This window comes from Rana temporaria, chromosome 5, assembly GCF_905171775.1.
Source record: "Rana temporaria chromosome 5, aRanTem1.1, whole genome shotgun sequence".
Classification (NCBI taxonomy): Eukaryota; Metazoa; Chordata; class Amphibia; order Anura; family Ranidae; genus Rana; species Rana temporaria.
Genome location: NC_053493.1, coordinates 84,398,628 through 84,411,868, shown reverse-complemented (window position 1 = coordinate 84,411,868; position 13,241 = coordinate 84,398,628). Strand labels below are relative to the sequence as shown.

Here is a 13,241-nt window from a genome sequence, read left to right as displayed (position 1 = left end):
TAAAGACAACTTCCACAGCTTCTAAAGACCTGTACACACGATCAGAAAATCAGATGAAAATATCAAGCCATAATGCGATAATCTGATGGTTATTACAGAGCTTTCAAAAGCCGATCACCACAGTTTATCTGATATTATCTGATTGGACAAACACGGAAAAAAAAAATTGTACGATACCAGATCGTACCATTTTCGTTTATTGACAACCCTTCTGAATTTTTATTGTTGTACGAGGATTTTCTGAACTTTAGTAACCTCTTCATTTTTGATATGGAGACTAGCATGCTACAAAAAACGGACGGTCATTCATCCGATAATCTCATTGTGTGTACGAGGCATAAGTCTTAGATTTTTTTCTCAGATTTACTTTAATTAACTACTTGCTGCCCGCCGCACGCACATATACGTCTGCGGCATGGCGCGGGTAGGCAAAAGGACGTACCTGTACTTCCCCTTTAACCACTTAACCCCCGGACCATATTGCTGATCAAAGACCAGAGCACTTTTTGCGATTCGGCACTGTGTCGCATTAACTGACAATTGCGCGGTCGTGCAACGTGGCTCCCAAACAAAACTGGTGTCCTTTTTTCCCCACAAATAGAGCTTTCTTTTGGTGGTATTTTATAACCTCTGCGTTTTTTTGTTTTTGCGCTATAAACAATTCTGAAAAAAATTAATATTTTTTACTTTTTGCTGTAATAAATATCCCCCAAAAATATATATATAAAAAAAAAATGTCCTCAGTTTAGGCCGATACGTATTAAAAAAAAAAAAAAAAACGCAATAAGCATTTATTGATTGGACACTTTTGACACATTTTTGGGACCATTGGCATTTTTATAGCGATCAGTGCTATAAAAATGCATTGGATTACTAAAAAAATGCGGGGAAAAAAATGCGCTTAGTGCAAATAATCAATTAAACTAAAATTAAACTAAACATATATTAAGAGGCTGCAGCTGGCGTGCGATACAACAAATGGCATAGAAAATTGGAAACAAAGCTGCGCCATAAACAATGAACATGTATTAATGTGAATAATAACAATATGGAAGTGTCAAGTCCATACAGGGTTAAACGAATACTGGACAATCATGAATAAAAAACAGTCCATATAGTGGGGTTGATGTACAGTGGTTAACCCAGATCTCAATTGGGAGATTCCTTAGCACTTTCTTAGGAAAAAATCCAGGAACAAATCCACACCACCAACAGTGACTTGATGCATAAAAAGAGGGGACCCTTCACCAATAATGAGAGGCCGCTTACCAGAAGGTAAGCACAACCGAGCAGATGGCTATAGCCCAGCCACGGCCTTTGGTATTTCACAAGATCCCTCAGAAACAGATATCCGGAACCGCTCAAATATTGTCACCATCCGATGCATACATTAAAAGATTTGAAAAGAAAATGCACCATAGCGTAACTCTGTGACAAATGGGCGTTTATTAAAAGATCAAAATGTACTTACAGCATTTAGAAGTAAAAACAGCGTTAAAATCGTACATAGCCGGCCGGCATACAAGGAACTCTCCTCCTCAGCGTGGTGACGTCACTGCACGTCCTTCCAGACGCGTTTCGTCATCAACAGGACTTTTTCAATCGGGGTAGGGCATAGCAGTGATTCACCAATTATAAATGTTTGCACCTCATTGTGAAAGCGGAGCAATAGCAGCAATATCGCCATTTTGGTTATGGTCAATTTGCCCATACTAGGCGGTGCGGCGCTACACCCCTGGGCAATAAACCCTACTCAAAACCTAATAATAACAGACTCCCCCGCTATACTGCGCAATATGTCATAGACCGAATTGAGCCTCATTTCCATATTCACAATGTTAGCAATCACAGACGCCATCTTCGGTGGGGTAAAAGTGCCCACACTAAAGTTCGTAAAAATATGGTATTAGGCGTCAGGATTATATATAGCATAATCATACCTACTCCCTAACTGCAACTAATATGTTAGATGCATTATTCAGATCTACAATCCGCAATCAGTCAGGAATGTTTATCCTGATAACCTGGCACCAGCCATCCAACCTTACACTCCGCTGATTATGACTGCTCTCTACCGCCATCTAGGACTCCAAGCGGGACTGCCCTGGAACCCAGATAGGGAAATCAGTCAGGACCAAAAAGGAAAAGAAAACATTACATTATATAACATCCCTTATATTGATATTAGTTAAACTTTATCTAAAAAATATATTTTTAAAAAATATATTAAATAAAATTACAATTAATACAGGCATATTTTGAATGTCCTCATATCTTCATGAATGCCATTATGCAGGCAATCAGACATGTCACCTGAGGATTAGCTCACATACTGGTGATGATAAAAAGTAAAAATAACCTAAAAATAAACAAAATATAAAAAACATCACCCTAATTTAAGGTGCCCTAGGCCACCTTATTTCAAGGTACCTGGTCCAACACAGGGGTTCTGTGCCGACGGCGGCTGGTCGGCAAGTAGTTAAGAAGCAGTTGTCGCGGGCATACCCGCGATCGTCTTACGGAGACATAGAACGGGGGGGATGTGTGTAAACACATCTCTCCGTTCTGCCTCGCTGACACTGTCACTGATCGTGTTCCCTGTCATCGGGAACACGATCAGTGACGTGTCACAGCAAGCCACGCCCTCCTACAGTAAGAATGATGCCTTAGGGAACACTTAACCCCTACAGCGCCACCTAGTGGTTAACCCCATTCACTGCCGGTGTCATTTTCACAGTAACCAGTGCATTTTTATAGCACTGATCATTGTAAAAATGACAATGGTCCCAAAAATGTGTCAAAAGTGTCCAATGTGTCTGCCATAATGTCGCAGTCACGATAAAAATCGCAGATCGCCGCCATTACTAGTAAAAAAAAAAAAAAAAAATTGGGCGCAAACTGATCAATAAACGCTTATTGCGTTTTTTTTACCAAAAATATGTAGAAGAATACGTATCGGCCTAAACTGAGGAAAAAATATATTTTTTAAAATATTTTTGGGGGATATTTATTATAGCAAAAAGTAAAAAATATTGATTTTTTTTCAAAATTGTTGCTCTATTTTTGTTTATAGCGCAAAAAATAAAAACCGCAGAGGTGATCAAATACCACCAAATGAAAGGTCTATTTGTGGGGAAAAAAGGACACAAATTTTGTTTGGGAGCCACGTCGCACGACCGCGCAATTGTCAGTTAAATCGACGCAGTGCCGAATCGCAAAAAGTGGCCTGGTCCTTTAGCTACAAAATGGTCCAGGGCTTAAGTGGTTAAAGGAAACCCCTGCCGCTTCTTATACTTGCCTTCCCCACCCCCAGAAATAAGATCAAGAACCCCTGTGTTGGACCAGATGAAGCTCGCTCAGGACACGCTCCCTACCCCCATGTGTCATTACTGGGCCAATGATCACATTCAGGTGGTGTTCAATGGAAGGCAAAGAATGAGTCTCATGATCCCAATTCTGGCATTTTTGTTAATTCTTGGCATTGATGTGATGGGAGAGTGAAGGAAAGGTGAGCAAATGCAGGAGGAAGGCTGAGCATTAAAATACCCTGTCTGCTGTGAACACAGGTTCACTTCAACAATTGGGTTGTTTGCTCACCATCATTAACTGATTCCAAGTCAGCAGTCCTAAAATCAAGCCAAAACTTTATAGTTACAGCAAACCAATTATTTTTTCCTTTTGGGATACATGTTATACATAAATGAACCATTGTAAGAACTCCTAAGTGTTAAATGGTTTATCTCAACCCTCTAACTAACACTTCATCTGGCCAGCTTAGTCTGTTAAAGTAAGCTGAAAACAGACCTATTGGCTAAATCACCAGGCGAAAATAAAGGAAAATACATAAAAAAAGAAAACTAATGTAGCCACCACATCTAATGCCGCATACAGACGGTCATTTTTTGCGATGGAAAAAAAATGAAGTTTGAAGTGATGAAAAAAAACGACATTTTTGAAACTTCATTTTCAAAAACGATGTAGCATACACACCATCATTTTGAAAAATGATGAACAAAGTGACGGCACTCTAAAGGGGAAGTTCTATTCGCCTTGAGGCTGCTTTTAGCTGGTTACTTGTTAGTAAAAGACGTTTCATGCTTTTTTGTCTGTTACAGCGTGATGAATGTGCTTACTCTATTATGAATGGTAGTTTTACCTCCCGTCTCAAAACTTGCTTCTGGGCATGTGCGGGTTTAAAACGTCATTTTTGCCCACACACAATAATTTTTTATGACACAAAAAATGACATTTTAAAAAATGACATAAAAAATTCGAGCATGTTCGAATTTTTTTTTTGTCATTTTTCAGAAGACATAAAATGACATTTTGCCCACACACGATCATTTTAATTGACATTTTTAAAAATGTCATTTTATTTCATCACAAAAAATGACCGTCTGTACGCGGCATAAGAACTGGTAAGCTTCAATTTAATAAATGTTTGTTTTAGATGTAATACCAATTTAAAGTGATATGTGAAAACAAACAATTATTATGATGCAGCTTACCAATAATTTAACTGCATCAGTTATTTTTCTTTTAATTTTCTTCCTTTATCTTTACCTGGCAATCCTGCTAGTAACATATTTCCTGGTTTAGGGCGTCTCCACTCTGGATGGAGAGGCAACAGAGCCACCTTTAAGGCTCATACACACGGTAGGACATCCAACAAAATTTCCCTTGGATTTTTGTCTTAATTGATTTGTCCGATCACACCCATAGCATACACACGCTCGGACTTTTCTGCAAACTTTTCTAACACTTTCCCAACATCACGTGGTTTTACTTGCTCTTTACCGCCACCCTTTGGTTAACTTCTGCTATTGTTGGTTGAGTTTAACATTGGTTCTGAGCATGCGCATTTGTACTTTGTCCAAAAGTCCGATGGTTTGCTGTACACACGGTCGCACTTTGCACAATCGGACTTTTCGGAACAGAAAGTTGGTCCGTTCACAGACCCAACTTTTTGTCCGATTGAAGCCAAAAAAGTTGGTCCGATGGAACGTACACACGGTCGGACAAATACGAAAAGTGCCGGATTTTGAAGTTGGTTGGGCAAAAGTCCGACCGTGTGTACGGGGCTTTAGACAGCAGCATTGTCAATCTGCGGAGTTTAGGAGAGTTTTAAGTTTTTTCTGCCAGTGAGCTCCAATCAGAAACGCGAATGAGAAGGTTTTTTTCCTGCTTCTAAACGTTGTTCTCAACAATATGCCTGTAAACGTCCTAATGTGTATGGACACAAAGTATAACATTGAGTTGCTTCTACACAAAACTCCTGTAGAAGCAACGTTTTTTATTCCAGTGTGCATGGAGCCTTAAGTTTCTAATAAAGCTTACCTGTAGATAAAATGAATATCTCCTAAACATGCACCATTTAGGAGATATTCCACGGAGCAGCAGCCGAGTCGGTGACGTCACAGAGACGTTTCTGGTTAGACACCTCCATATGGTAGGTCTGAGCTTATCCCCACAGTGTTCTTCTCATCCCTTGTGACGGCTGACTGCTTGATTGGTGATCCTCATCCACCATGTGTGCAGCTTGCAAGATATTTTTATGTAAGTGTATCTGAATAAAGTGTTACTTGCTTTTACTATCACACTGACCCAGGCGCCCTCTTGCTGTTTAAGTTACAAAATACAGTCTTTAGAAAAAGTGTCACAATACAAATTAGAGTAGTATTAAATGGTTCCAGGCTTAATAAAGAATACACGTGACGTTAAAGCGGGGGTTCACCCTAAAAAAAAATTCTAACATTGCATGGAGCCGACCTATGAGACCGTCAGTATGCTGTTGTTTTTTTGTTTTTTTTTGCGTACATACCATTTTAGGGCTATTTTCACCCCCGGCTTCCCCGCGGGAGTGGGCGTTTCTAATCACAGGCTGTGATTGACGTGCTTCTCGACCGACGCATACTGTGCGTCACGAGTTGCCGAAAGAAGCCGAACGTCGGTGCGGCTCTATACGGCGCCTGCGCACCGACGTTTGGCTTCTTTCGGCAACTCATGACGCGCAGTATGCGCCGGTCGGAAGCACGTCAATCACAGCCTGTGATTAGGAACGTCCACTCCCGCGGGGAAGCCGGGGTGAATATAGCCCTAAAATGGTATGTACGCAAGGAAAAAAACATAAAACAACAGCATACTGTCGGTCTCATAGGTCGGCTCCATGCAATGTTAGAATTTTTTTTTAGGGTGAACCCCCGCTTTAAACAGCCCAGTGAACATACAGCAAATTATGTACTGGGGAATATGTGGGCACCAGCATTTGTTTTAAATCCAGGTCCATTGGCACAGCTTCCCTGAACTTCCTGTCAGGGAGTGTGCTCACTAAGTCTCAAAGGGACCACTCAGGTGGAAGCTGCTGTCCCTCCATTAGGTAGGAGCAAGGAAGTGGCTTGCAATAGGCTATGTGTTTGCCTGAATGCACACAGCTGGCCGAGAGACTACTCACATGATCCTATGGGGATAACCTAAATCAGCAAGTCGAGGACAGCATTCAGGGGATCAGCTGTTTCACCAGCAAACTGAAACTTCAGTGCATTAATGCCGCATACACACAACCGTTTTTCGGGATGTAAAAAATTATGTTTTTAAGGGTCTAGAAAAAGCGTTTTTTTCAACCCGATCATTAAAACGGCCTTGCCTACACACCATCGTAAAAAAAAATGCTCTAGCAAAGCGCGGTGACGTACAACACGTACAACGGCACTATAAAGGGGAAGTTCCATTCGGATGGCGCCACCCTTGTGCTGCTTTTGTGTTAGTAAAAGACGATTCGCGCTTTTCAGTCTGTTACAGCGTGATGAATGTGCTTACTCCATTACGAATGGTAGTTTTACCAGAACGAGCGCTCCCGTCTCATAACTTGCTTCTGAGCGTTTTTTTCACGTCGTTAACCACTTGCCGACCGCGCCATAGCAAAAATACTGCTACAGCGCGGTCGAGTTACTGTGACAGGACGTCCCTGGGACGTCCTCGTGCACTTCCGCGTTTGCGCGTCCCCTGGGGCGCGCTCGCGGAAGTGTCCGTGCTCGCCGGGTCTAGAAGACCCGGCGCATCACGGATCACGGTAAATTGCCGCGAATCGCGGCTGTTTACCACGTGATCGCTCCGTCAAATGACGGAGCGATCACTTGTAAACAAACCGGCGTCATTTGATGACGCCGGTTCCTCCCTCTCCTCTCTGTACCGTTCGGTACAGTGCGAGAGGAGAGGAGGGGGGGGAGCGCGGGGTGTCAGCAGTGCTGTGGCTGGATCTGTGACAACTGCAGTCACAGATCCAGCCATCCCTCCCAGCTCAGCAATACTCTGCCATACCCCCCATACTTACTCTGCCATACCCCCCATACTTACTCTGCCATACCCCCCATACTTACTCTGCCATACCCCCCATACTTACTCTGCCATACCCCCCATACTTACTCTGCCATACCCCCCATACTTACTCTGCCATACCCCCCATACTTACTCTGCCATACCCCCCATACTTACTCTGCCATACCCCCCCATACATACTCTGCCATACCCCCCCATACTCTGCCATACCCCCCCATACTCTGCCATACCCCCCCATACTCTGCCATACCCCCCCATACTCTGCCATACCCCCCCATACTCTGCCATACCCCCCCATACTCTGCCATACCCCCCCATACTCTGTCATACCCCCCGATACTCTGCCATACCCCCCGATACTCTGCCATACCCCCCGATACTCTGCAATACCCCGATACTCTGCAATACCCCGATACTCTGCAATACCCTGCGCGATACTCTGCAATACCCTGCGCGATACTCTGCAATACCCAAATACTCTGCAATACCCCAATACTCTGCAATACCCCAATACTCCGCAATACCCCAATACTCCGCAATACCCCCAATACTCTGCAATACCCCCAATACCCCAATACTCTGCAATACCCAAATACTCCGCAATACCCCAATACTCCGCAATACCCCAATACTCCGCAATACCCCAATACTCCGCAATACCCCAATACTCCGCAATACCCCAATACTCCGCAATACCCCAATACTCCGCATATATAATGTTTTGGGGTTCTATGTAATTTTCTAGCAAATAAATTGTGATTTTTCCATGTAGGAGAGAAATGTCAGAATTGGCCTGGGTGTTCCAGAACGCCTGTTGGCGCTCCCTGCATGTTGGGCCTCTGTATGTGGCCACGCCGTGTAAAAGTTGCACACATGGGGTATCGCCATACTCGGGAGGAATAGCAGAATGTGTTTTGGGGTGTTATTCGTGGTATGCATATGCTGTGTGTGAGAAATAACCTGCGAATATGACAGAAACAAGTTTTTTTTTTATTTTTTTACAGAATTTTCGGTCGTTTTTCTTTTATAGCGCAAAAAATAAAAAACCCAGAGGTGATCTAATACCACCAAAAGAAAGCTCTATTTGTGTGAAAAAAAGGACAACAATTTCAAATGGGTACAATGTTGTATGACGGAGTAATTGTCATTCAAATTGTGAGAGCACCGAAAGCTGAAAATTGGTCTGGTCAGGAAGGGGGTTTAAGTGCCCAGTGGTCAAGAGGTTAAAGCCCACACACGACTTTTTTTACAACCTTAAAAACAACAACATTAAAAATGTTGTGAAAAATTAGAGCATGTTCGAAATTTTTAATGCCCATTTTTTAGATCGTGAAAAATGCTCTGGAGCCCACACACAATCGTTTTTAATGACATTACAAAAAAAACGTAATTTTTTAGAACCCGAAAAATGATCGTGTGTATGCGGCATTAGGGGCAAAAAAGAATGTTTGTTTATTAACCACTTGCCGCCCGCCAATGACATATTGACGGCGGCAAAGTGGTTGTAGACTCCTTACTGGACGTCATATGACATCCTTAGGATTCTGAGACGCTGCGCGCCCCCGGGGGCGCACATCGCGGCGATCGTTGTTGCAGGGTGTCAGTCTGACACCCCGCAACACCGATCTCGTTAAAGAGTCTCTCACGGTAAACATGAAGAGCCGTTGATGGCTCTTCCTCACTCGCGTCTGACAGACGCGAGTAGAGGAGAGCCGATCGGCAGCTCTCCTGACAGGGGGGGTTCGCGCTGATTGTTAATCAGCGCAGCCCCCCCTCGGATCGCCACACTGGACCACCAGGGAAGCCCACCCTGGACCAGGGAAGGGCAAAAAAAGGGGAAAAAAAAAAGAAAAGCATAAAAAAAAAAGATGCCAATCAGTGCCCACAAATGGGCACTGATTGGCAACATGGGTAAATCAGTGCCACCCCACAGTGTCCATCAGTGCCACCCCACAGTGCCCATCCATGCCCAGTGCCCACCTATCAGTGCCCATCTGTGCCACCCATAAGTATCCATCAGTGCCACCCATAAGTGCCGCCCATGAGTGCCCATCTGTGCCGCCTATGAGTGCCCAGTGCCGCCCATGAGTGCCCATCAGTGCTGCCCATGAGTGCCCATCAGTGCTGCCCATGAGTGCCCATCAGTGCCGCCTATGTGTGCCCATCAGTGCCGCCTATGTGTGCCCATCAGTGCCGCATACCAGCGCCGCCAATCAGTGCCACCTCATCTGTGCCCGTCAGTACTACCTCATTGATGTCCATCAGTGCCATCTCATCGGTGCCCATCAGTGCCGCCATATCAGTGCCCGTAATTGAAAGAGAAAACGTACTTATTTACAAAAAAATTAATAGAAAAAAATAAAAACTTAATTTTTTTTCAAAATTTTCAGTTGTTGCGCAAAAAAAAAAAATCGCAGAGGTGATCAAATGGGAAGGTGCGTAAGTGCCATGTATGGAAGTGGTTAATCAGCATTTGAAATGGCTAACAGCTATTTTGACTTTAAATATAAAATAAAGTTACACGCATGCTAACATAAAGGCCAGTTACATTCCCAAATTATAAATTCATATTTTGTGTTCCTTTTAACAGATGTACTTGACTGATAGTGACTTTGCCAATATTTTTGGGATGCCTAAAGCCCAGTTCAGCCAGCTACCCAAATGGAAGCAGCAAAATATCAAAAAACAACATGGCCTGTTTTAAATCTGTATTCTTTGCCATCTACGAGGAGACGTCAAGAACCATCTTACTTCCAAAGTTATCCATGCATCTGCTGAGATGAGCACATTCCTGTTTTCTATTCCGTGATTTGTATTTATTTAGGGTTCTATAAATTCAGGGATTTTCAGGAGCTGTGACCTTTGGAGTTTTTTTTTTCCCCCCATCACCCTATTTACCCCAGGATAGCTTATCTGCAAACTTAGATAATGTGACCTTTTTTTTCTGATTTCCTTGACATTTCCACAACAATGTAGTGCCCCATCTCCCTCTCGTCATCACGTTAACCCTTCCCAACAAGGCCACATTTCCAAGCTGTTTATATTGTGAGGATAAATACACCTAGATAGCTTAATGTTTGATTATCTGTAAGACCCCTTTCACACTCGTTTTAGCATCGCTTTAGCGCTGTTTAAGCAGTGCTTTTTGGGCGCTTTTAACACCAAAACTTGTGTATTGTGGCGCTTCAGAAGTGCTTTTCATCAGGTGCTTCAGAAGCGATGCCTATTCATTCCATTGGGCAGGGTGTATTGTGGCGCTTCAGAAGCGATGCCTATTCATTCCAATGGGCAGGGTGTATTGTGGCGCTTCAGAAGCGATGCCTATTTATTCCAATAGGCAGGGTGTATTGGGAGCGCTAAATACAGCGTTTCCAAAGATGCTGTTTGCAGGACTTTTCGGAAACCTCCCGCAAGCGCACTGCCCCAGTGTGAAAAGTCACACTTGAATGAATGGGAGTCGGGTTTTCAAGCGCTTAGCAGAGGCTATTTTCAGCGCTAAAGCGTCTAAAAAAAAACGCCCCAGTGTGAAAGGGGTCTTAGAGATCAAAAAACAATAGAGCATGAAGATCTGAGTTTTGAAAAGACAATTTACTAATATAAACAATAAAAAAAAAATGTAAGTCTATATATATTTATACGGTATTATACAGCAAGAAAATACAAACCTTTTTGGTAAAGATTTTCTTTATAGACCTCATACAGCAAAAAAGGGTCTGATTATAAAGTAAGAAATTCTTATTATTTTCTGCTGAAATGTAGATTTTTCCAGTTTTTGCAAGACTATTTGCCAACTTTGTTAACCAAAAAAGGGATGGCAAATAAATTCTATAAAAGGTGGCATTTTTTCTTTTCAATTTTATTTTTATTGCAGTAAAATATAGAAAATTTTGATTCTGGCTGTTTATTCGCCATTTCTGTACTTTGTATTTACAGCTCATTTATTTAGCTGTGGTGTTTTTAAAGATTTTTTTTTTTTTTTTATGTGTGCTTCCATTCATGCCCATGGAAGTTACATTTCCCTGAACCAAAGATGAGGCAAGCAGATTTATGTATGTCACCTCACCAAAACCCATAGATGTGAATGAAGCCTCATATAGCGACAAGACACACAAGTTTGTAGCAAAATTGGGAGAACATAATGAAAAATAATGCCATACCACTTCTTTAAATAGGAGAGATAGAAACATAGCAAGCATGTACTATCATGAAAATACAGTTTCTGACATATCCCGATGTCTCCAGGGCCAATATTTCCTACTCAGCCTTTGTTGTAATTCTGAATATGCAGAGGAATTATTATAAAATGGCTTGTCATTGAAATTTACGTACACTGGTGCCATTTTTTCCATCCAATGTTTTTTTTTTTTTTAAACATCACTAAAGGTTTATTAACAATAAACATAACCATTGCCAAGATGTTGATTACTATTATTCTCCTACTTGCTGTAGTCTTGTTCATTACCTATAAAACTTCTGAAGGGGGGCAGTAGAAAAGATACAGCGAAGAATGTGCCAAGGTGTAATTTTTAAATAGCATTTTATTTTTATTGTTTAATCATTCCGTGTGATCTATTAAACTCACTCCAAAAGTTCATTATTTGGTGTTGCCTTTTTTGTTGAAGTGCACAAAAACAGAACGGTTTTACGACATATGATAGTATAAAGGTGTGTGCAATGTGCCCTATAACACCAGACACTTCACTACATTATGCTCTACACAGCTGATGAAAAAGATTTTATCAAAATATAATTTTTAAAAGGAAACGCCTCAGAGAGCGGACTCCCTGTACACAAGCTTGGTTTTCTCAACGTTAAAAAGTCAGCCGAGAAAACCGAGGGGAAAGCTGAGAACCCAGCAGGAAAACTGCCATGGAGCTTTGGCTGAGAATCCTGGCTGTGTGTATGCTCCATTGGCACTGCCTTGCAGTGTTTCCCATAGGAAGGTAGTAGATCTGGCGAAGAAAAAAAAAAAATGCCGGGAAAATAGGGAGCAGGTTCTCTATTTTCCGGGATTCCCGGCTGTTTTCCTGTCAGGAAAAACTGCGAGGAAGCATACACAAGTCCGGTTTTTCCAGCCAAAAGCTCTCTTGCCTATTAGTTTTTCATAACTATGTATACATAGCACTCCCCATTCAGTTTGAGCCAAGCTTGGCAGGGTCAGGCTGGAACAGACTTTGCAAATAGTGACATACTCCTCCCAGGTCACTTTTCTGTAGGTTCATGTAATATGGGGGCAATTGGCAGCCCAGTCCTTGCCACCACCATACAATGCCATGTCTCTCAAGGAAGAGACTCCTTTTGGTTTAGGATGTTGTCCATATCTGACACTCATAGGTGTCTCATTCCACTTTTGAAGGAGCCTGTTTATCACTTGAATAAAAAGGAACAGCCTTTCCAAACGTTTTCCTGTTCCTGGGGGTTTCTGGCTTGGAGGGGAGATCCAGGAGATAGTCCTTGATTGCAGTATGTTTCTCCACATCAACTTACCTACACTCTTGAGAGTCCATTTCCCTTTTTACAGAACTAAATGTGATCTAGACCAGTTAATTTTATGCTCCTTGTACCTAATTGGGTATTCTTAACAAAGTGATGATTTACCACACTATGGGGTTGATTTACTAAAGGCAAATACACTTTGCATTGGAAGTGCAGTCATTTTAGCTCTGAGGGGAAGATCTGAAATGAGGGGGAAGCTCTGCTGAGTTTATCATCCAGTCATGTTCTCTTGTCTGAACATGAAGATGAGCTAATAGATGTACAGGGCATACTACATACACCCTGTGTAGTTCAATTAGTTTATTTATTTTTAGGTGTGTGTACTATGCCCAACTGGTTAAAGCTTAACTCACAATTGTATTTTTTTGCACTGTCCAAAACTAAAAATAACAGTCAGGTTTTTGCTTTCT

General features: G+C 42.1%; 1 protein-coding gene across 1 annotated transcript in view; it reads left to right on the top strand.

The window, feature by feature from the left end:
• Positions 1 to 11,927, top strand: part of VILL (villin like) — a 119,069-nt gene extending 107,142 nt beyond the window's left edge. Inside the window, exon 20 of the mRNA XM_040352794.1 lies at positions 9,926 to 11,927. Coding sequence (XP_040208728.1) covers positions 9,926 to 10,039 — 114 coding nt within the window. The 3' untranslated portion in view covers positions 10,040 to 11,927. The remainder of the gene's footprint in view (positions 1 to 9,925) is intronic.
• Positions 11,928 to 13,241: the final 1,314 nt, after the last annotated feature.